This window comes from Oncorhynchus clarkii, unplaced genomic scaffold, assembly GCF_045791955.1.
Source record: "Oncorhynchus clarkii lewisi isolate Uvic-CL-2024 unplaced genomic scaffold, UVic_Ocla_1.0 unplaced_contig_10310_pilon_pilon, whole genome shotgun sequence".
In the NCBI taxonomy this organism is placed as follows: Eukaryota; Metazoa; Chordata; class Actinopteri; order Salmoniformes; family Salmonidae; genus Oncorhynchus; species Oncorhynchus clarkii.
The window spans coordinates 6,746-28,745 of record NW_027258652.1 but is presented as its reverse complement, the minus strand read 5'-3'; the positions used below and the strand labels follow the sequence as shown (position 1 = coordinate 28,745).

General features: G+C 43.6%; 1 protein-coding gene across 2 annotated transcripts; it reads left to right on the top strand.

Annotated features, from left to right (window-relative positions):
* Positions 1-2,097: 2,097 nt before the first annotated feature.
* LOC139397830 (interleukin-17 receptor A-like) lies at positions 2,098-21,594 on the top strand. 2 transcript variants are annotated; one of them, XM_071144253.1, is made up of 14 exons: positions 2,098-2,500; positions 3,760-3,784; positions 4,843-4,989; positions 6,087-6,208; positions 6,298-6,424; positions 6,562-6,609; positions 7,879-8,033; positions 10,547-10,621; positions 10,767-10,833; positions 11,045-11,179; positions 12,858-13,099; positions 14,002-14,331; positions 18,829-19,420; positions 19,542-21,594. In XM_071144253.1, the coding sequence occupies exons 1-14, from the start codon at positions 2,402-2,404 to the stop codon at positions 20,276-20,278; spliced, it is 2,901 nt and encodes a 966-aa protein (XP_071000354.1). In that variant the 5' UTR covers positions 2,098-2,401; the 3' UTR covers positions 20,279-21,594. The 2 variants fall into 2 exon arrangements, with proteins under 2 accessions (XP_071000354.1, XP_071000355.1); XM_071144254.1 differs by lacking the exon at positions 3,760-3,784 and having other exon boundaries at positions 2,145-2,500; positions 19,542-20,562.
* Positions 21,595-22,000: the final 406 nt, after the last annotated feature.

Below are 22,000 nucleotides of genomic sequence, written 5' to 3'. Positions count from 1 at the left end.
AAAATGTGTGGGCAGAACTGAAAAAGCGTGTGCGAGCAAGGAGGCCTACAAACCTGCCTCAGTTACACCAGCTCTGTCAGGAAGAATGGGCCAATATTCACCCACCTTATTGTGGGAAGCTTGTGGAAGACTACCCAAAACATTTGACCCAAGTTAAACAATTTAAAGGCAATGGTACCAAATACTAATTGAGTGCATGTAAACTTCTGACCCACTGGGAATGTGATGAAAGAAATAAAAGCTGAAATAAATCATTCTCTCTACTATTATTCTGACATTTCACATTCTTAAAATAAAGTGTTGATCCTAACTGACATAAAACAGGGAATTTTCACTAGGATTAAATGTCAGGATTAGTGAAAAACTGAGTTTAAATGTATTTGGCTAAGGTATATGTAAACTTCAAATGTATATAGTTATCTAGTTATATATAGTTATATAGTTATGTAGTTATAGTTGTTTTTAGTTATATAATTATACATAGTTATATATAGTTATCTAATTATACATAGTTAGATAGTTAAATATAGTTATCTAGTTATATATAGTTATCTAGTTATATATAGTTATCTAATTATACATAGTTATCTAGTTATATATAGTTATATATAGTTATCTAGTTATATATAGCTATCTAGTTATATATAGTTATCTAGTTATATATAGTTATCTAGTTATATATAGTTATCTAGTTATATATAGCTATCTAGTTATATATAGTTATCTAATTATACATAGTTATCTAGTTATATATAGTTATCTAGTTATATATAGCTATCTAGTTATATATAGCTATCTAGTTATATATAGTTATCTAATTATACATAGTTATCTAGTTATATATAGTTATCTAGTTATATATAGTTATCTAATTATACATAGTTAGATAGTTATATATAGTTATCTAGTTATATATAGTTATCTAGTTATATATAGTTATCTAGTTATATATAGTTATCTAGTTATATATAGCTATCTAGTTATATATATTTATCTAATTATACATAGTTAGATAGTTATATATAGTTATCTAGTTATATATAGTTATCTAGTTATATATAGTTATCTAGTTATATATAGTTATCTAGTTATATATAGCTATCTAGTTATATATATTTATCTAATTATACATAGTTAGATAGTTATATATAGTTATCTAGTTATATATAGTTATCTAGTTATATATAGTTATCTAGTTATATATATTTATCTAATTATACATAGTTAGATAGTTATATATAGTTATCTAGTTATATATAGTTATCTAGTTATATATAGTTATCTAGTTATATAGTTGGTAACTATATACGTAGTTGTAGAATCAAAAAAGGTTATTAAATATAAATATGATAACTTGGAGTGAAACATGCCTAACTAGAAATACAAATATGATAACTTGGAGTGAAACATGCCTAACTGGAAATACAAATATGATAACTTGGAGTGAAACATGCCTAACTGGAAATATAAATATGATAACTTGGAGTGAAACATGCCTAACTGGAAATATAAATATGATAACTTGGAGTGAAACATGCCTAACTGGAAATATAAATATGATAACTTGGAGTGAAACATGCCTAACTGGAAATATAAATATGATAACTTGGAGTGAAACATGCCTAACTGGAAATATAAATATGATAACTTGGAGTGAAACATGCCTAACTGGAAATATAAATATGATAACTTGGAGTGAAACATGCCTAACTGGAAATATAAATATGATAACTTGGAGTGAAACATGCCTAACTGGAAATACAAATATGATAACTTGGAGTGAAACATGCCTAACTGGAAATATAAATATGATAACTTGGAGTGAAACATGCCTAACTGGAAATACAAATATGCAATGACTATAATACACGCGTACTGTATCTTACCTTCCCAAATGGCACCCTATTCCTTCATAGTGCACTACTTCTGACCCGATCCCTATTGGACCTGGTTAAAAGTAGTGCACTACACAGGAAATAGGGTGCCATTTTGGGAGGACTCCTATATACCCACGCACCTGACACAGAGTGGAAGGAAAGAAAACAATATTTCCAGTAGGTCAGGTGTTCTCTTCATTTGCATAACCACCAGGAAGTTACAGTAAGTTAACCATTTAGACGTCGTACCGACCTTCCTTCACGGGTAGTTCTGGGGATTTACCTTCATGAGACATTTCGTGGACTCCTCGTGAAATGGCATCTAATTTATTGTCTGTCTAGTATAGCCTGCTGTATTGTACAGTAAATGCGCGTTTGCAGATTAGAGAGAGTTTTTCTTTGTTTCAATCGTGACGTGTGCGCTACATGTATGATTCCCAATGACAATTGGAAATGTGTTGTTGTTTTTGAGCTTGTGAAAATGATTCGCGGAAGGAAAGCTACTTGCTTTTGACTAAACGAAAATGAAGTTACTTCTCACGGTGGGATTGTTGTTGGCGTTTGTCTCTACTTCATCAAGTCTACGGATTTTGGAATGGCCCACACTAAACTGTACTCAAGAGGTAAATGACGACTGACTTTTAAAAATGTATTCGGCAAAAGAGTCAAACCCTCTCAGTGCATTGCGTCAGTACATCCGGCGGTGATTGGGAGTCCCGTAGTGCGGCGCACAATGGTCCCAGAGTCGTCCGGGTTTGTCCGGGGTAGGACGTTATTGTAAATAAGAATTTGTTCTTAATTAACTGACTTTCTTAGTTAAATAAAAGTTACATAAAATATTAAAACATGTAATTGCCGTATCTATAATCCGTCCATCAGACTGACTTTAATTATGCCCCAGGCTACTAATTTACTTGATCTTATCAAAAGAGACGACTACTCATTCTATCATTCTTTGAAATTGTCATATTAACAAAAAATACCACTAATCTCAGCAAGTACATTTATTTGTAAATCATTTAAAACGATTAAAGGACAAATGCAGCTGTTTAAAATAATAATAATCTAATTTACAGCCTTGTGATGTCACTGGGCAGGCCTTGTGATGTCACCGGGCAGGCCTTGTGATGTCACTGGGCAGGCCTTGTGATGTCACCGGGCAGGCCTTGTGATGTCACCGGGCAGGCCTTGTGATGTCACCGGGCAGGCCTTGTGATGTCACCGGGCAGGCCTTGTGATGTCACTGGGCAGGCCTTGTGATGTCACTGGGCAGGCCTTGTGATGTCACCGTGCAGGCCTTGTGATGTCACTGGGCAGGCCTTGTGATGTCACTGGGCAGGCCTTGTGATGTCACCGTGCAGGCCTTGTGATGTCACTGGGCAGGCCTTGTGATGTCACTGTGCAGGCCTTGTGATGTCACTGGGCAGGCCTTGTGATGTCACTGGGCAGGCCTTGTGATGTCACCGTGCAGGCCTTGTGATGTCACCGGGCAGGCCTTGTGATGTCACCGGGCAGGCCTTGTGATGTCACTGGGCAGGCCTTGTGATGTCACTGGGCAGGCCAACATTTCCAGTGGTCTTTTATGAACTAGTTTACCACCTGGCAGGCCAAAAGTCCATCCCGCTAAAACAGGCAGCCATTTCAGGAAGGCTTTTCAAACAGCTCTTTACACTAAACGGGCATTATCAACATTTTCACAATTTCACAATATTATTCCAACCTCATAGTGTGGAAATATATCTAAAACAGAGAAAAGTCAGGTTTGCACCAGACTTAACAGAAATATACGATTAGTCCCATCGTACATTCTAAGTTGTTGTTGTTTCTTGTTCTATGGTTTTCATTTGCTCATGTGCCTGTGTGCATTCCTCTTTTTGTGCAGGGTTTGAGATGCGAAGCCAACGTCAGTGAGTAGTATCTCTAAACGTACTGTAGACTGTTACTATTGGTCCACACAGTGTTTTACATTGTGTGGTTATTGTGTTCAGACCAGCTGGGATCACGGTTGCCTGATTCCTTTATGATGTGATAGTCGATCACTTCCTTCGTCAATAAGTGTAATAAAGATGGAAAACATTTCTGTTCAAAGTAGACATATTGGATTAAAATGCCCTCCGCTCCCCTCCCCCCTCCGCTCTGCTCCCCTCTCCCTTCCGCTCTGCTCCCCTCCCCCCTCCCCTCCGTTCTGCTCCCCTCCCCCCTACACTCTGCTCCTCCCCTCCTCTCCTCCTCCCCTCCCATCTCCTCCCCTCTCACCCCTCCCCTCCCATCTCCTCCCCTCTCCCCTCTCCCCTCCCATCTCCTCTTCTCTCCTTCCCTTCCCTCCCCTCTCCCCCCTCCCCTCCCATCTCCTCCCCTCTCCCCCCTCCCATCTCCTCTTCTCTCCTTCCCTCCCCTCCCCCCTCCCCTCCCATCTCCACCCCTCCCCTCCCATCTCCTCCCCTCTCCCCCTCTCCACACCCATCCCCTCCCCTCCCATCTCCTCCTCTCCCCTCCCCTCCTCTCCCCTCCCATCATCTCTTCTCTCCCCCCTCCACTCCCATCTCCACCCCTCCCCTCCCATCTCCTCGTCTCTGCTCTCCTCTCCCCCCCTCCCCTCCCATCTCCTCCCCTCTCTCCCCTCCCATCTCCTCTTCTTCCCTCCCCTCCCATCTCCTCCCCTCCCATCTCCTCCCCTCCCCTCCCATCTCCTCTTCTCTCCTTCCCTCCCTCCCCTCCCATCTCCTCCCCTACCATCTCCACCCCTCCTCTCCCCTCCCCTGCCATCCCCTCATCTCCCCTCCCATCTCCTCCTCTCCCATCTCCACCCCTCCCCTCCCATCTCCTCTTCTCTCCTTCCCTCCCCTCCCCCCCCTCCCATCTCCACCCCTCTCCCCCCTCCCCTCCCCTCCCATCTCCTCTTCTCTCCTTCCCTCTCCCCTCCCCTCCCATCTCCACCCCTCTCTCTCTCCCCTCCCCTCCATAGATAACTGCCTGGATCCTGGGTGGTTGAAGCCTTGGCGCTACACTCCTAGCAGCCCAGTGAACCTAGAGGTGGAGCTGGACACTAGAAAAGATGAGGAGGGACACCTGGTGCCTGTTTTAGTGGCCCGATGGAAAGCTCAGGATGACGGTGGGTTGACTGGCCACTATCACAATGTGACATGACCTTGCCTCCCTATTAAAGCTCACTAAGCCATAGGGTGCTGTTTGTTACATGTGTTGTAAGTGGAGAGGAGCACTAGAAGTATATCAGCACTTTGTGACTTTTACGTTTCTTCTTCACCTTCTTCTTCACCTTCTTACTCTTCTTCACCTTCTTCTTTACCTTCTTCTTTACCTTCTTCACCTTCGACCTTCTCCTTCACCTTCTTCTTCACCTTCTTCTTTACCTTCTTCACCTTCTTCTCCACCTTCTTCTTCTCCTCCTTCTTTACCTTCACCTTCTTCTTCAACTTCTTCTTCTCCTTCTTCTTCACCTTCTTCTCCTTCTCCTTCTTTTTCTCCTTCACCTTCTTCTTCTTATCCTTCACCTTCTTCTCCTTCACCTTCTTCTTCTTCACCTTCTTCTTCACCTTCTTCTTCTTCTCCTTCACCTTCTGCTTCACCTTCTTCTCGATCTTCACCTTCACCTTCTTCTTCACTTTCTTCTCCTTCACCTTCTTCTTCACCTTCTTCTTCTCCTCCTTCTTTACCTTCTTCTTCTCCTTCTTCTTCACCTTCTCCTTCTTCTTCTTCTCCTTCACTTTCTTATCCTTCACCTTCTTCTCCTTCTGGAATTCACCTTCACCTTCTTCTTCTCCTCCTTCTTTACCTTCTTCTTGACCTTCTTATTCTTATTCTTCACCTTCTTCTTCACCTTCTTCTCCTGCACCTTCTTCTTATTCTTCACCTTCTTCTTCTTCACCATCTTCTTCACCTTCTTCTTCTCCTTCACCTTCTTCTTCACCTTCTTCTTCACCTTCTTCTTCTTATCCACCTTCTTCTTCACCTTCTTCTCCTCCTTCTTTACCTTCTTCTTCACCTTCTTCTTCATCTACTTCTCCTTCACCTTCTTCTTCTCCTTCACCTTCTTCTTCTCCTTCACCTTTTTCTCCTTCACCTTCTTCTTCTCCTTCACCTTCTTCTCCTTCACCTTCTTCTTCTTATCCTTCACCTTCTTCTTCATCTACTTCTCCTTCACCTTCTTCTCCACCTTCATCTTCTTCTCCTCCTTCTTCTTCTCATCAGGAAGCATTAGTTCCCTGAAAGGAACAGAGCTTCATGTTTTGAAGGAAGCCACAAACCAGAATCTGTGTGTTCGGTATGAATTCTTCGACAAGATGTCCATGCGTAACCCAGCATATGAAAAGGTAGGCGTCATTACAAGTGATCCATTTAACGGTAAATATCCATTCTCACGTGACTCACCCTAGTAAACAGACTATCTATTTTCTCTCAGTGGTCTTTCTCCCTGGATCGAGTGGTGGTTGAACCCGGCCTGTCATACGTTGTCTCAGTCTCCAACCTCCCCAAACCCAACCTGAAACACTCTGGTTACAACATCGATAAACATATCACTGTGCCCGGTGAGAACCGTACATTTTGGTGAGATTAGTAAAACACAGTGTAGAGACTTTGTACAGTAGTCTACTGTCTATTCCTACTGCACATCGGATTGGCATCAACAGCTTTTCATTCAATACCTGATGTTATTTAACCTTAGATTGTAAAGATCCCAAGATTCAGAGGAGCAAGGTGTGTTTGGAGAGCGGTGAGTGGCCAATCACATTACTGTTATATTATATGAGTGACCAATCACATTACTGTTATATTATATGAAGTGGTGATTGACCAATCACATTACTGTTATATTATATGAAGTGGTGATTGACCAAGCACATTACTGTTATATTATATGAAGTGGTGATTGACCAATCACATTACTGTTATATTATATGAGTGACCAATCACATTACTGTAATATTATATGAAGTGGTGAGTGACCAATCACATTACTGTTATATTATGTGAAGTGGTGAGTGACCAATCACATTACTGTTATATTATATGAAGTGGTGAGTGACCAATCACATTACTGTTATATTATATGAAGTGGTGAGTGACCAATCACATTACTGTTATATTATGTGAAGTGGTGATTGACCAATCACATTACTGTTATATTATATGAAGTGGTGATTGACCAATCACATTACTGTTATATTATATGAAGTGGTGATTGACCAATCACATTACTGTTATATTATATGAGTGACCAATCACATTACTGTAATATTATATGAAGTGGTGAGTGACCAATCACATTACTGTTATATTATGTGAAGTGGTGATTGGTCAGTGGTTGTAATTAACATCTCGTTAAATAAATATCTCAAGTCATACAGGTATAATGTGCATAGTGTATTATGACCGGTTCTTGACTTGGACTGAAACAGGTGCCAGTCCTCATTTTGGGTGCCAGTCCTGTTTATACTTAGTTGCAGGAACTCCTCAGTACTTTTATATAAATAAATAAAATAAATAGACAATAATAATAAAATCTAATATTCTATAAGAGGTGTACGAACACAAGTAGTAGAACATTCCAGTAGTAGAACATTCCAGTAGTAGAACGTTCCAGTAGAAGAACGTTCCAGTAGTAGAACGTTCCAGTAGTAGAATGTTCCAGTAGTAGAACATTCCAGTAGTAGAATGTTCCAGTAGTAGAACGTTCCAGTAGTAGAACATTCCAGTAGTAGAACATTCCAGTAGTAGAACATTCCAGTAGTAGAACGTTCCAGTAGTAGAACATTCCAGTAGTAGAACGTTCCAGTTGTAGAACATTCCAGTAGTAGAATGTTCCAGTAGTAGAACATTCCAGTAGTAGAACGTTCCAGTAGTAGAACATTCCAGTAGTAGAACATTCCAGTAGTAGAATGTTCCAGTAGTAGAACATTCCAGTAGTAGATCATTCCAGAAGTAGAACATTCCAGGATGCTGCTACTCAGTGCTGACATGGTTCCTTTGTTGCTGTGTGAAGGGAGTCTGTGGAGACCTAACACTACGCTGGAGCGGTCTACTGGACCACAAGGCAGAACCACGCTCACTGTTGGGTTCAGTACAGACCAGCACTCACACAACTACAGAGTCTCACTACTGTGCTCCAGCAACAGACAATGGCAGGACACAGACATGGTATGGTTATTAATGTTATGAAGGGCTTATGAATGCCTTATGAATAGCTTATGAAGTCAATAGATATATGTAGGTTCCCTTTAACTAATTAGTCCTCCCGAGTGGTGCAGCGGTCTAAGGCACTACATCTCAGTGCTAGAGGCGTCACTACAGACCATGGTTCGATCCCGGGCTGTATCACAACTGGTCGTTGATCGGGAGTCCCGTAGGGCGGTGCACAATTGGCCCAGCGTCGTCCGGGTTAGGGGAGGGTTTGTCCGGGGTAGGCCGTCATTGTACAATAACAATTTGTTCTTAACTGACATGCCTAGTTCAATACAAAATAAATAAACGAAATGTGTGTCCCAAATGACGCCCTACTCCCTATCAAGGGAACTACTTATAGGCTTCTGGTCAAAAGTAGTGCACTATATAGGGAATAGGGTGCTCTCATCTAAGTGTTACCGTTTAGTTTTTTCATCCTTCTCATTGCATAAAGAACTGCATCATCAGCAGAATTGTGTCTGTATCTCGCTACACCACGTCAAAGGACATCGGTACAGGAGACGTGTGGTTTTCCCTTCCAATGGTTTGACCTAGAACATTTAGGTTTTCAAAGCGAGACACTGCACATCCTGTGTCACACTTCATCGCTGTGGTTCTGCCCCAGATTCTAATCTTCTTCACACGTACAGAGCATTCGGAAAGCATTCAGACTGCTGCACTTTTTTTCACATGTTGTTACGTTACAGCGTTATTCTAAAATGGATTACATTGTTTTTTTTACTCATCAATCTACACACAATACCCCATAATGACATCACAATATCCCATAATGACATCACAATACCCCATAATGACATCACAATATCCCATAATGACATCACAATATCCCATAATGACATCACAATACGCCATAATGACATCACAATACCCCATAATGACATCACAATATCCCATAATGACATCACAATACGCCATAATGACATCACAATACGCCATAATGACATCACAATACCCCATAATGACATCACAATACGCCATAATGAAAAAGCAAAAACAGTTTTTTAGAAATTGTATTAAAAAAAAAAAAGCCTGGAAATATCACATTTACATAAGTATTCAGTATTTTGTTGAACCATCTTTGCTAGCGATGACAGCATCGATTCTTCTTGGGTTTGACGCTACAAGCTTGGCAATCCTGTATTTGGGGAGTTTCTACCATTCTTCTCTGCAGATCCTCTCAAGTTCTGTCAGTTTGGATGGGGAGCGTTACTGCACAGCTATTTCCAGGTCTCTCCGGAGATGTTCGATCGGGTTCAAGTCTGAGCTCTGGCAGGTCCACTCAAGGACATTCAGAGACTTGTCCCAAAGCCACTCCTGTGTTGTCTTGGCTGTGTGCTTAGGGTCATTGTCCTGTTGGAAGGTGAACCTTCCCCCCAGTCTGAGATCCTGAGCGCTCTGGAGCAGGTTTTAATCAAGGATCTCTCTGTACTTTGCTCCGTTCATCTTTCCCTCGATCCTGACTAGTCTCCCAGTCCCTGCCGCTGAAAAACATCCCTACAGCATGATGCTGCCACCACCATGCTTCACTGTAGGGATGGTGTCAGTTTTCATCAGACCGGAGAATCTTGATTCTTATGGGAGACCGTTAGACCAAGCTGGCTGTCATGTGCCTTCTAGTGAGGAGTGGCTTCCGTCTGGCCACTCTACCATAATGGCTTGATTGGTGGAGTGCTGCAGAGATGGGTGTCCTTCCGGAAGGTTCTCCCATCTCTACAGAGGAACTCATGAGCTCCTTCAGAGTGAACATCAGGTTCTTGATCACCTCCCTGACCAAGGCCCTTCTCCCCCGATTGCTCAGTTTGGCCGGGCGGCCAGCACTAGGAAGAGTCTTGGTGGTTCCAAACTTCTTTAATTTAAGAATGATGGAGGCCACTGTTCCTTCGACCTCATGGCTTGGTTTTTGTTCTGACATGCACTGTCAACTGTGGGACCTTATAGAGACAGGTGTGTGTCTTTCCAAATATATGTCCAATCAATTGAATTTACCACAGGTGGACTCCAATCAAGTTGTAGAAACATCTCAAGGATGATCAATGGAAACAGGATGCACCTGAACTCAATTTACAGTCTCATAGTAAAGGGTCTGAGTCCTTATATAAATAAAGTATTTCTGTTTTTTATTTGTAATACATTTGCCAAAATTCATAAAACCATGTTTTTGCTTTGTCATTATGGGTGATTGTGATGTCATTATGGGGTATTGTGATGTCATTATGGGGTATTGTGATGTCATTATGGGGTATTGTGATGTCATTATGGGTTATTGTGATGTCATTATGGGGTATTGTGTGTAGATTGCTGAGATTTTTTATTTAATTTAATCAATTTTAGAACAAGGCTGTAACGTAACCAAAGGTGGAAACAGGGAAGGGGTCTGACTACTTTCCCAAGGCACTGTACCTGTAGTCTATGATGTAGAGATCAAGTAGAAAGATAAGGGAGTTCATATCTTATGTTTTCCCTTTAAGACCAACCAGACATGGCTGACTGTAGTGTTTGACCTGGAGAAGTGGCCCCAGACCTGTTGCTATTTTGATGTGGAGGTAAGTCCTCCTTTACAACTTTACGACCTACTGGTTTCCGTCAAATTTGCTCGTCAGCGTTCAGCAACGCTACACGTTTATTGTTGTTGACCTGTTGTGTGTACCTGATAGTGGCCTAGTAAAAGCTTTGTTTTCGTCCTACTAGATCCATCCGTTTTTTAGCCGTTGCAACAACGACTGTGTACGAAGAAGGAAAACGTTTAACATATGTGGTAGGTTCATCAACAAGTCTATTACATTACATGGTACAAATAGGATAGATTTCATGTTCTCCCCTAACAACATACTGGTGTGATTTCAGAGACCTCTCCAACTGTGTTAACGGGAGATTCTCCACTAACAACATACTGATGTGATTTCAGAGACCTCTCCAACTGTGTTACCGGGAGATTCTCCACTAACAACATACTGATGTGATTTCAGAGACCTCTCCAACTGTGTTAACGGGAGATTCTTCATCTCCTAAAGTCTACACAGCCATAGCAGCCGCGGTGGTGCTGCTAGTCGGTGGAATGGTCTGTTGTCTCGTCTGTCAACTACGGACACGGAGAAAGAAAGGTGAGTTGAAGAGAGATGCCATTATCTCTCACTTATTATCGCTCACTTATTATCTCTCACTTAATATCTCTCACTTATTATGTCTCACTCATTATCGCTCACTCATTATCGCTCACGTATTATCTCTCACTTATTATCTCTCACTTATTATCGCTCACTTATTATCGCTCACTTATTATCTCTCACTTATTATCGCGCACTTATTATCGCTCACTTATTATCTCTCACTTATTATCGCGCACTTATTATCGCTCACTTATTATCTCTCACTTATTATCGCTCACTTATTATCTCTCACTTATTATCTCTCACTTATTATCTCTCACTTATTATCGCTCACTTATTATCTCTCACTTATTATCTCTCACTTATTATCGCTCACTTATTATCGCTCACTTATTATCTCTCACTTATTATCTCTCACTTATTATCTCTCACTCAAAATGTATTGGAAATCGGTTATTCGGTGCTCCTTAGTGACAAACAAGTTATTTTGACAAGTCTCTGTTTGACTTCCTTTGGCTGTTCAGAAATGAAGGCGTTTATAATATGTATATAATATGCTTCATTACTGCAGGGTCGTGTAGCCATAACTAAATGCATGACATTAATTAAGACATTGGCAGAATAGGATGGTTAAGAAATAAGGATGGATTTTGGGGACTAAATGGTCCGTGGGAGGAGAGGAGGAGCATCCATCTGACTTCCTGTTTCATAGTTTCATCTTTCTAGTTGATACTTTTATTGTTATCTTCTTGTTCTCTTTTTTCATTTTCTCATTATTCTCTTTATCGCTCTTTCTCCTCTTCTCCCTCCCTTCTCTCTCTCCCTCCCTTCTCTCTCTCCCTCCCTTCTCTCTCTCCCTCCCTTCCCTCTCTCTCTTTCTCCTCTTCTCCCTCCCTTCTCTCTCTCCCTCCCTTCTCTCTCTCCCTCCCTTCTCTCTCTCCCTCCCTTCTCTCTCTCCCTCCCTTCTCTCTCTCCCTCCCTTCTCTCTCTCCCTCCCTTCCCTCTCTCTCCCTCCCTTCTCTCTCTCTCTTTCTCCGCGTCTCCCTCCCTTCTCTCTCTCCCTCCCTTCCCTCTCTCTCCCTCCCTACCTCTATCTCTCTCTTTCTCCTCTTCTCCCTCCCTTCTCTCTCTCTCTCTCTTTCTCCTCTTCTCCCTCCCTCCCTTCTCTCTCTCTCTTTCTCCTCTTCTCCCTCCCTTCTCTCTCTCCCTCCCTTCCCTCTCTCTCCCTCCCTACCTCTATCTCTCTCTTTCTCCTCCTCTCCCTCCCTCCCTTCTCTCTCTCTCTCTCCCTCCCTTCCCTCTCTCTCCCTCCCTCCCTTCTCTCTCTCTCTTTCTCCTCTTCTCCCTCCCTTCTCTCTCTCCCTCCCTTCCCTCTCTCTCCCTCCCTACCTCTATCTCTCTCTTTCTCCTCCTCTCCCTCCCTCCCTTCTCTCTCTCTCTCTCCCTCCCTTCCCTCTCTCTCCCTCCCTACCTCTATCTCTCTCTTTCTCCTCTTCTCCCTCCCTCCCTTCTCTCTCTCTCTTTCTCCTCCTCTCCCTCCCTCCCTTCTCTCTCTCTCTCTCCCTCCCTTCCCTCTATCTCTCTCTCCCTCCCTCCCTTCTCTCTCTCTCTCTCCCTCCCTTCCCTCTATCTCTCCCTCCCTCCCCTCCTTCCCTCTCTGTCTCTCCTTCAGTCCCACCAGGCCCCTATCCCCCAGCTGTAGAGCCAGAGGTCCAGACTCCTCATCTCCCCAGGGTTCCTCCCAAGGTGTTGGTGATCTACTCTCAGGACCATCCACTCTACAGGAAGATAGTCCTGAAGCTCTGTGCCTTCCTCCAGGCCAAGTGTGGAACTGAGGTTGTGTTGGACCTTCTAGACACAACCTGGCTGGGCACTGTGGGGAGACTACCCTGGCTGGAGTGGCAGAGACAACAGGCGGGTAGACACCAGGAGTGCTGATCTAGGATCAGGTGTCCCTTGTTCATGTAATATCCATCAATATAATCTAAAAGGCTAAACTGCTCCTAGATCAGTTGTCCTACTCTGAAACGCTTTATACATACAGGCCCAGTAGAGAAGAGGACTAGATGGTTAGGAAGTAAAAGTGTTGTTGGTTTCAGACCCTGTACCGTTGTTCCCTTTAGCAAGGAAAGAAATCTGTTTCCACAGATGGATAGATTGATAAATCTGTCTCTCCTCTCCCCTCTCTTCTCTTCTTTTATTTTCTCCTCTTCTCTCCTCTCCTCTTATTCTCTCCTCTCCTCTCCTCTTATTCTCTCCTCTCCTCTTATTCTCTCCTCTCCTCTCCTCTTATTCTCTCCTCTCCTCTTATTCTCTCCTCTCCTCCCCCTCTCTCCTCTCCTCTTATTATCTCCTCTCCTCCCCCTCTCTCCTCTCCTCTTATTCTCTCCTCTCCTCTCCTCCCCTCTCTCCTCTCCTCTTATTCTCTCCTCTCCTCCCCCTCTCTCCTCTTCTCTTCTCTCCTCTCCTCCCCCTCTCTCCTCTCCTCTTATTCTCTCCTCTCCTCCCCCTCTCTCCTCTCCTCTTATTATCTCCTCTCCTCCCCCTCTCTCCTCTCCTCTCCTCCCCCTCTCTCCTCTCCTCTTATTCTCTCCTCTCCTCCCCCTCTCTCCTCTCCTCTTATTCTCTCCTCTTATTCTCTCCTCTCCTCTTATTCTCTCCTCTCCTCCCCCTCTCTCCTCTCCTCCCCCTCTCTCCTCTTCTCTTCTCTCCTCTCCCTCTCTCCTCTTCTCTTCCCTCCTCTCCTCTCTTGTCCTCTCCTCCCCCTCTCTTCTCTTCTCTTCTCTCCTCCCCCTCTCTCTGCTTCTCTCCTACAGATCAACAAATCATCAGACAAGATCCTGGTCCTCTGTTCTCGTGGCGTCCAGGCCAAGTGGAGGGCGATGTGTGGCCAGAGTCGTGTGACGTTAAGAGAGGACCTCCGGTCGCCCATCGACGACATGCTGACGCCGGCCCTCAACCTCTTCCTGCCCGACATGCAGCAGGCCGCCGCGCTAGGGAAGTACATGGTGGCCTACTTTGACGAGGTCGGCAGCGAGCGTGACGTGCCGTCTGTCTTCGACATCGCTGTGAAGTACAAGCTGATGAAGCACTTTGAGGAGCTCTGCTTCAGGATCCTGGACCAGGAGAAGTACGCACCGGGACAGGTCAGTTTGTTGATGGAATCTCCCTATGCTTCCTGCCTGGTCTGTTGTTCTGTACCCTAGTGTATGGGACAGGTACGGCCAGTCTGGTCCTAGCTTTCTAAAAGGTAATAGTTGGGGATGCTTCAGGATCCTGGACCAGGAGAAGTACGCACCGGGACAGGTCAGTTTGTTGATGGGATCTCCCTATGCTTCCTGCCTGGTCTGTTGTTCTGTACCCTAGTGTATGGGACAGGTACGGCCAGTCTGGTCCTAGCTTTCTAAAAGGTAATAGTTGGGGATGCACGATATATCGGTGAACACATCGGACTCGGACGATATTAGCTAAAAAATGACGACATCTGTATCGGCCCGATGTCTAGTTGAACGTTGATGTTAACAACCGGATGTCATAGCTGGCGTGCCATAATGACGCCACGTAAAATGTTACGCTACACGTGCAACACAGCATCCCTAACCTCGCCCACAATGTCTCCTGTGTGGATCGAGCCGTCAACAAGTCCAGCAGTCATTTGAAAGAGTTTGGGTCTTTCGCCTGTCAAAAAAAAAGATACCCGTCAAAATAGCCACGTTAAATAACGCAGTTCTATTATAGAATGTTATAGTTCTATTATAGAATGTTATAGTTCTATTATAGAATGTTATAGTTCTATTATAGAATGTTATAGTTCTATTATAGAATGTTATAGTTCTATTATAGAATGTTGTGTGTTCTGAATTTGCACGTTCAAGCCAAGCGCCACCATGACTATCAGTAGCACTGGTCGAGCACCGGTACACACTACACAGTAATAGCGTCACTGCTATTAGCTTCACAACATACTATGGAACGCCGTTTGGGTCTTTGAGTGTCAAAAAAGATACAGTAGCACCAGTAGCAGTAGCTTGGTATCTAGCTAGCCCCAATACAACCAGCCTGAAAACAATGACCAGTAGAACCTGCAGCCATTTTCATTATTCTAAGCAATGATTTAGGGATCCTTGTGAGTAAGTATTAGCTAGGTTGTCGCTTGTTGTTCGCCTATTGATATTGAACTTCAGTTCATGAAAATAAATAGCTAGCCAGCTACTTAACCCTGTTGCCCAAAGCTAATGTTATAAGCAGCCAGCTAGCCTCATCTGGCTAATGAGGCTCGACCGGACCTGGTTATGTGTTGTGAAGCTAGCCACAATAAGGATTAGGCACAATAGTGGAATTTGCGGTTTGCCTTCAAAATAAAAGTACCTTTTGAAAGTGAGGCAGAAGGTTACAATTGGTGGAGTCATGACATATTTAGACCGTGTTAAACAAGGCTGGAATGTGAAGAAATGGGGTATCAGTCTACTCGGTACCCAAGATATTTTTTCCCAATGTCCTCCTCAGATGACATCCTGCCCAAAAATGTTCTATGGGATTGAGGTCAGGGCTTTGTGATGGCCACTCCAATACCTTGACTTTGTTGTCCTTAAGCCATTTTGCCACAACTTTGGAAGTATGCTTGGAGTCATTGTCCATTTGGAAGACCCATTTGCGACCAAGATTTAACTTCCTGACTGATGTCTGGAGATGTTGCTTCAATATATCCACATCATTTTCTTTCCTCATGATGCCATCTATTTTGTGAAGTGCACCAGTCCATCCTGCAGCAAAGCACCCCCACAACATGATGCTGCCACCCCTGTGCTTCACGGTTGGGATGGTGTTCTTCGGCTTGCAAGCCTCCCCCTTTTTCCTCCAAACATAACGATGGTCATTTTTTATGGCGGTTTTGGAGCAGTGGCTTCTTCGTTGCAGAGCAGCCTTTCAGGTTATGTCGATATAGGACTGGTTTGACTGTGGATATAGATACTTTTGGACCTGTTTCCTCCAGCATCTTCACAAGGTCCTTTGCTGTTGTTCTGGGATTGATTTGCACCTTTCGCACCAAAGTACGTTCATCTCTAGGAGACAGAACGCGTCTCCTTCCTGAGTGGTATGACGGCTGCGTGGTCCCATGGTGTTTATACTTGTGTATTATTATTTGTACAGATGAACATGGTACCTTCAGGCATTTGGAAATTGCTCCCAAGGATGAACCAGACTTGTGGAGGTCTAAAAAAACAATTCTGAAGTCTTGGCTGATTTCTTTTGATTTTCCCATGATGTCAAGCAAAGAGGCACTGAGTTTGAAGGTAGGTCTTGGAATACATCCACAGGTACACCTCCAATTGACTCAAATGATGTCAATCAGCCTATCAGAAGCTTCTAAAGCCATGATATCATTTTCTGGAATTGTCCAAGCTGTTTAAAGGCACAGTCAATTTAGTGAATGTAAACTTCTAACCCAATGGAATTGTGATACAGAGAATTATAAGTGAAATAATCTGTCTGCAAACAATTGTTGGAAAAATTACTTGTGTCATGCACAAAGTAGATGTCCTAACCGACTTGCAAAAACTATAGTTTGTTAACAAGAAATGTGTGGAGTGGTTGAAAAACAAGTTTTAATGACTCCAACCTAAGTGTATGTAAACTTCTGACTTCAACTGTAGCTATATATGTAGCTAGCTAACGATAGCTACTGGAACAGATGTCGTTTTGCATCCATGATGAGCTAGCTAGCTTTTTAACCAGCACTGAAGGTGCGCGAGACAACTTTACCAGCGTCATGGCAAACTGTACGTATCGATGAATCGTTGTGACACATGAAATACGAGTGATCGTGTAATCAACGTTAAAAAAAATAATGAATGAATGCGTTAAATTATTAAGTGACGTGCAGTCATATTCAGATCCTGATTGGTCAAATAGTGTATATTTATCGTGTATCTTTTTTGACACGCAAAGACCCAAACAGCGTTCCATAGACATCCTGGTTGAGAATGAAACGACGGAACTAATGAACAGCGAAACAGCACAGTAAGTGAAAGAAACAGGTTTTGATGATGTTTTACTGGTAATGGGGACGTATGTAAATGCCAACAAAATAACGTTTTGGTCAGTGTGTGTGTTTGTGTGTGTGTGTGTGTGTGTGTGTGTGTGTGTGTGTGTGTGTGTAGCCTTTTATTTAACCAGGCAAGTCAGTTAAGAACCAATTCTATTTCACAATGACGACCTACCCAGGCCACTTGTGCGCCGCCCTATGGGACTCCCAATCACGGCCGGATGTGATACAGCCTGGATTCGAACCAGGGACTGTAGTGACGTCTCTTGCGTTGAGATGCATTGCCTTAGACCGATGCGTCCATGTGTGTGTTAACTATTTAACTGGACTAGACTGCTAAATTTTTAAATATCGCTTATCACTATCAGGGTTTGTTTGGCAAGGAAAATATCGGTTACCGGCCAAAAATTTCATATCGGTGCATCACTAGTAGCAGTGAGGCCCACAGTGGAAATAAGATGCTGGCTTCTCCATTATGTTGAATGTATTATTGTACCAGAACTCTCTGTGTGTGTGTGTGTGTGTGTGTGTGTGTGTGTGTGTGTGTGTGTGTGTGTGTGTGTGTGTGTGTGTGTGTGTGTGTGTGTGTGTGTGTGTGTGTGTGTGTGTGTGTGTGTGTGTATTATTGTACCAGAACTCTCTGTGTGTGTGTGTGTGTGTGTGTGTGTGTGTATTATTGTAACAGAACTCTCTGTGTGTGTGTGTGTGTGTGTGTGTGTGTGTGTGTGTATTATTGTACCAAAACTCTCTGTGTGTGTGTGTGTGTGTGTGTGTGTGTGTGTATTATTGTGTGTGTGTGTGTGTGTGTGTGTGTGTACCAGAACTCTGTGTGTGTGTGTGTGTGTGTGTGTGTGTGTGTGTGTGTGTGTGTGTGTGTGTGTGTGTGTGTGTGTGTGTGTGTGTGTGTGTGTGTGTGTGTGTGTGTGTGTGTGTGTGTGTGTATTATTGTACCAGAACTCTGTGTGTGTGTGTGTGTGTGTGTATTATTGTACCAGAACTCTCTGTGTGTGTGTGTGTGTGTGTGTGTGTGTGTGTATTATTGTACCAGAACTCTCTGTGTGTGTGTGTGTGTATTATTGTACCAGAACTCTCATGGCTGAGGAAGCTCTTTATGTACTACACCTATATATATATTTTTTTTTTCTCAAATGTTGTTCACAAATTTGTTTTACATCCCTGTTAGTGAGCATATTCTCTTTTGCCAAGATAATCCATCCACCTGACAGGTGTGGTATATCAAGAAGCTGATTAAACAGCATGATCATTACACAGGTGCACCTTGTTCTGGGGACAATAAAAGGGCCACTTTAAAAATGTGCTGAGGAATATTTCTGTCTGTAATAAAGCCCTTTTGTAGGGGAAAAACACATTCTGATTAACTGGGCCTGGCCCCCTATGCCCCCCACCCACGACTGCACCCCTGCCCAGTCATGTGAAATCCACAGATTATGGCCCAATAAATGTATTTCCCATTGACTGATTTCCTGATATGAACTGTAACTCAGTAAAATCTTCAAAGTTGTTGCGTTTATATATTTTTTTTCGTTCAGTATATTTTGAACGTGTCAAATAAAATGAATGATTTAATTCAAATCAGGTCAGCCACATCGAGGGGATCGGAGTGGAAGAGTACTTCACATGTCCACCGGGGAGGGATCTGCGAGACGCCATCGAAGCCTTCCAGGCGTTCCAGTTAGAGAACCCAGACTGGTTTGAACAGGAGTGTGTTGACATCGACGCAGAGGAGGAAGTGTTCGCAGTAACAGAGTATGACGCTCTGCTGGAAAAGCCGGTCGCGCCTGTTCTAGAGTTTGTTCCAGAATACAGGAATGGGCCACCTGTTCTAGAGTTTGTTCCAGAGTTCAGGAATGGGCCACCTGTTCTGGAGCTTGTTCCAGAGTTCAGGAAGGGGCCACCTGTTCTGGAGCTTGTTCCAGAGTACAGGAAGGGGCCACCTGTTTTAGAGTTTGTTCCAGAGTACAGGAAGGGGCCACCTGTTCTGGAGTTTGTTCCAGAGTACAGGAAGGGACCTCCTGTTCTAGAGTTTGTTCCAGAATACAGTAAGGGGCCTCCTGTTCTAGAGTGTGTTCCAGAATACAGGAAGGGGCCTCCAATCTCCAACTATGATGTAGAGATCAATGAAAACAGCCAGGGAGTCCAGGTCTCGACTCCTGAAGTGAAACTGGAAGGTAAGGTTATCAGAGGGGAGTGGAATGATAGCACAAACAGACTGGTGCCCAGGCTAAAGGGGTTTGGTACAACAGAAGAAATGTCTGTCTGATAGGTATTAATAAAGTCTTCTCCTTCCAGGTCACGGGACGTGTGTGCTGGAGCTTCTTCCAAGGGTCAACTCCGACAGCCACCAGATGTACCCATCATACCCAGTCGTTGAGGCCCCACCCGGGGTACTTATCTCTGATCTGCACCCCAATGCCCTGGAGAGTCAACCCTGTGGGTTGTCAGATCTTCTCCCGAGTGAGCCACCCGTGGCCAGAGAGAACTGTCTCCGCCTACAGGAGAGGTGGGGAACAGCAGACCGTTGCCCTCTAGAGAACGAGGAAGAGGAGGAGGCATACAGTCCTTCTTGTCAACCCTCTGTTGACACCCTGGAACAACTCATGTCTCTCCAGCTGTCACTCTGTGGTCTCAGTGCTATCCCAGAAATCACCTCTGTGTCCACGGAGAACGGCTACCTATCACAACCGCGTGGAGAGATGGACCTATCACTTCCTGTCAAGATGGGCCAATCACGACTGTCCTTCAGCTCCATCCAGGTTACCCCACCTGTACCGATGGATAGTCAGATTCAGTACCTCCCTCCCCTGCCAGAGATAACCCACTCCCAGCCGGTAGAGATGGAGGAGGGTGGGGAGGTGATGAAGCCTGCTGCCCAGGAGAAGAGACCCGTCAGTGGGTCAGACCTGGGCTATATCTCCAGGAGCTCCTTCCAGCAGGACTCTTCTGTCCACTACCCTGTAGGAGAGGACAGCGACAATCCACTGGTGGCACTGGCCAGGCTACAACAGGCTCTCTACCTAAACAATTAAATACTCTGGCTTCTGCAATAAAAACGCGGAGAGAACGTTCTAGAAAACGGATGTTAATCATATATACTCTGGATCATAAACACTTTAGTTGTTCAGCATTGTCTTTTCATGTTGTTATAACACTATTGTCTATAAAAGTTTTCCTGATTTCCTGATTTGAAATGATGAACAAACCTGGAGTCAATGAATCAGCCAATGGGTTTGTACAGCATAATCCATATATTTAGTTCTGACATCACTTCCTTATATCTGGTTGGTACAGGGACAATAAAACGTGATCATGTCCATATTTCAGATATACACAATTACACAACATTCTACACGTAGAATTGGCTTTCTGTAAACAATAACCAGTTTCTGTTTTCCTGTACACTATTTGGGAATCAAGAATTTTTTTTGTCCCAAATAGCACACCTATTCCCTACATAGTGCACTACTTTTGACCAGAGCCCTGTGGGCACAAGCCTCAAATAGAAAATCCCATTTAATGGGTTCGGCAACACATAGAAAACGTTCATGCTGAAAACAGAAGCGTAGTATCTGTTAAATATACTGTAAATCCCATTTTAACAAATCAAAATGGAGTCAGTCAGAGTTAGTCTCGGTCTCTTTTAACACGTATTCTAGATCCAAGAAAGAAAGCCCTTGGTGGTTCAGTGCTTCTTCTATTGGCCTATTGCTGGACACAAAATATATATTTTTGTTGTTGTCAGTACATACATTGTTACAACCTGTCTTTTATCTAGCCTGGGTACCTGTCTGATTGTGTTGTTATGACAACTCATGACAATGAGAAATGGAGTTGGTGAGAGCACAAACAGATCCTGGGGGGCCCAGGCTATCTTGTATCATCTCTAAACAGATCTGGGGCCCAGGCTATCTTGTATCATCTCTAAACAGATCCAGGGGCCCAGGCTATCTTGTATCATCTCTAAACAGATCCAGGGGCCCAGGCTATCTTGTATCATCTCTAAACCGATCTGGGGCCCAGGCTATCTTGTATCATCTCTAAACAGATCCAGGGGGCCAGGCTATCTTGTATCATCTCTAAACAGATCTGGGGCCCAGGCTATCTTGTATCATCTCTAAACAGATCTGGGGGCCCAGGATCTGGGGCCCAGGCTATCTTGTATCATCTCTAAACAGATCTGGGGGGCCAGGCTATCTTGTATCATCTCTAAACAGATCTGGGGGCCAGGCTATCTTCTATCATCTCTAAACCCCAAGTCACAAATTGTAACCTTTTCAATATCTCAATATGCGGCCGTGTCATCGGCACGTAAATAATATGTGAAAAGTATAAAAAACACTGTAAATACATTGGCTTGATTGATTAGGAACAAACAAGGCAAGAAAGAGCCATTCCAGTTTTATTTGAGGTCAAATCAGCCAACATAAGGCTAGGTAGAAGGGCACCTCAGTCCCATCAGCCAACATAATGCTAGGTAGAAGGACACCTCAGTCCCATAAGGCTAGGTAGAAGGACACCTCAGTCCCATCAGCCAACATAAGGCTAGGTAAGGACACCTCAGGCCAACATAAGGCTAGATAGAAGGACACCCCAGTTCAATCAGCCAACATAATGCCACCTCATAAGGCTAGGTAGAAGGACACCTCAGTCCCATCAGCCAACATAAGGCTAGGTGGAAGGACACCTCAGTTCAATCAGCCAACATAAGGCTAGATAGAAGGACACCCCAGTTCAATCAGCCAACATAATGC

What these genes read in the sequence shown, in the direction of transcription:
- LOC139397830 (XM_071144253.1), top strand. Translation starts at nt 2,402, where the DNA reads ATGAAGTTACTTCTCACGGTGGGATTGTTGTTGGCGTTTGTCTCTACT. An exon ending in GAAAACGTTTAACATATGTG is followed by an intron (nt 10,834 to 11,044) that starts GTAGGTTCATCA and finishes ATGTGATTTCAG; the next exon opens with AGACCTCTCCAACTGTGTTA. An exon ending in ACGGACACGGAGAAAGAAAG is followed by an intron (nt 11,180 to 12,857) that starts GTGAGTTGAAGA and finishes TCTCTCCTTCAG; the next exon opens with TCCCACCAGGCCCCTATCCC.